Source organism: Solanum tuberosum, unplaced genomic scaffold (genome assembly GCF_000226075.1).
Source record: "Solanum tuberosum cultivar DM 1-3 516 R44 unplaced genomic scaffold, SolTub_3.0 scf00077, whole genome shotgun sequence".
NCBI classification, from domain to species: domain Eukaryota; kingdom Viridiplantae; phylum Streptophyta; class Magnoliopsida; order Solanales; family Solanaceae; genus Solanum; species Solanum tuberosum.
This window is the reverse complement of record NW_006239003.1, coordinates 56,039-57,934: the sequence shown is the minus strand read 5'-3', so window position 1 is coordinate 57,934 and position 1,896 is coordinate 56,039. Positions and strand designations below refer to the sequence as shown.

Genomic DNA, 1,896 nt, shown 5'->3' with positions numbered 1-1,896 from the left:
GATGATGACCAGGTCTGCTATGAGCGGTTTCAGAAAATGAAACCACCTCAGTTTCATGGTGCTAAGACCGATGATGCTCACGAGTTTTTGACCTTGAGTCGAGAGATGTTGGCGGCGGTACGCATGTTAGATGAGAGGGGCGTCCGATTTGTGTCCCTTCAGTTACGCAGTGTCGTTAGGGAGTGGCTGAGGACCTTCATGAGTTCGAGACCAGCAGGATCTCCTCCCATGGAGTGGAGTGAGTTTGCTAGTGCCTTCGAGGGTCGTTTCATCCCTTGGAGTGTACAGGAGGAGAGCCGTATGAGGTTTGAGAGTTTGGTGCAGGGTAGCATGTCAGCGCAGATTACGAGGCTCGGTTCTGTCAATTGTCGAGACATGCCTTTGCTTTGATTTCAGGTGAGCCTGAGCGGATTTGCAGATTTGTCAGGGGTTTGACTCCCACTATCCGTAGTTATGTGTTTAGATCATCTCGAGAGGGTGCTTCCTTCCAGACTATAGTGAGTGCAGCCAGAGAGGCTGAGTTGCTTGAGCAGGATGATTTTGGTGGGCCTAAGAGGGTCCGTACAAGTGGTCAGTATTCGGGTACCTCGTCAGGAGGTAGGGGCCCACACAGGGGAGGCGGGTCCTTCCAGCGTCAGAGGCCAGTACATGTTTCATTACCAGCTATCGAGGGTGGGCCAGCAGCTCGGGGTCCTCCAGGTTCGGGTCGAGGTGGTTATAGCATTACTTCGGGTTCTTCACAGTCAGGATCCACACCTAGGTCTTGTTGTGGTTGCGGTGATCCAGGCCACTTGATTCGTCAGTGTCCACATCAGACTCAGTCTGGACCACATTGTACTGTCTCCGCGGTCCTAGAGAGAGATTCAGCACCTCCGGCTAGGGGTCGGGGACCGGCATCTGGTAGAGGCGGACGAGCTTCGGGTAGAGGTACTAGTGGCGCCTCAGGTTCACAGAGTGGGGGCAGAGGTGCCCAGTGTTATGCTTTTCCTGGGAGGCCCGAGGCTGAGGCTTCTGATGCAGTTATCACAGGTATCGTCTCAGTTTGTCATCGTCCTGCTTCTGTGTTATTTGATCCTGGTTCTACATTCTCATATGTGTTTACATATTTTGCTTCCGGCCTTGAGTTGACTTGTGATTGTATGTATGTGCCTATTAGAGTCTCTACACCCGTAGGTGAACCCTTAGTGGTGAATCGAGTATATCGATCTTGTCTTGTTGTCTTATCGGGGTATGAGACTTGGGTGGATATGATTCTTCTTGATATGTTAGACTTTGATGTCATATTGGGTATGGACTGGCTTTCCCCCTATCATGCGCTTCTTGATTGTTATGCTAAAACTGTCACCTTAGCTATTCCGGGTATTCCTAGAGTGGAGTGGAGAGGGACTAGTGGTTCGTATCCCAACAGGGTCATATCTTATATTCGGGCTCAGAGGATGATTGACCGGGGTTGTTTATCTTATTTGGCCTTTATTCGGGATGTTGGAGCTGAGTCACCGGCCATGGAGTCTATTCCGGTGGTTCAGGAGTTCCCTGATGTGTTTCCCGAGGATCTACCTGGCGTTCCTCCTGTTCGTGATATTGACTTATCTATTGACTTGGAGCCGGGCACCAAGCCCATATCTATTCCACCTTATCGTATGGCTCCAACTGAGTTGAAGGAATTAAAGGATCAGATTCAGGACTTATTGAGTAAAGGATTCATACGCCCTAGTGTGTCGCCTTGGGGTGCACCGGTCTTATTTGTGAAGAAGAAAGATGGGTCGATGAGGATGTGTATTGACTATAGACAGTTGAACAAGGTAACAGTGAAGAACAAGTATCCCCTTCCCCGTATTGATGACTTGTTTGATCAGCTTCAGGGGGCAGCCTTGTTCTCTAAGATCGACTTGAGAT

General features: G+C 49.9%; 1 protein-coding gene across 1 annotated transcript in view; it reads left to right on the top strand.

Moving 5' to 3' along the window:
• The first annotated feature begins 36 nt into the window (after positions 1–36).
• Positions 37–1,896, top strand: part of LOC107060386 (uncharacterized) — a 6,886-nt gene continuing 5,026 nt past the window's right edge. Inside the window, exons 1-2 of the mRNA XM_015308311.1 lie at positions 37–355; positions 397–1,736. Of these exons, the coding sequence (XP_015163797.1) occupies positions 37–355; positions 397–1,736 (1,659 nt within the window). The remainder of the gene's footprint in view (positions 356–396; positions 1,737–1,896) is intronic.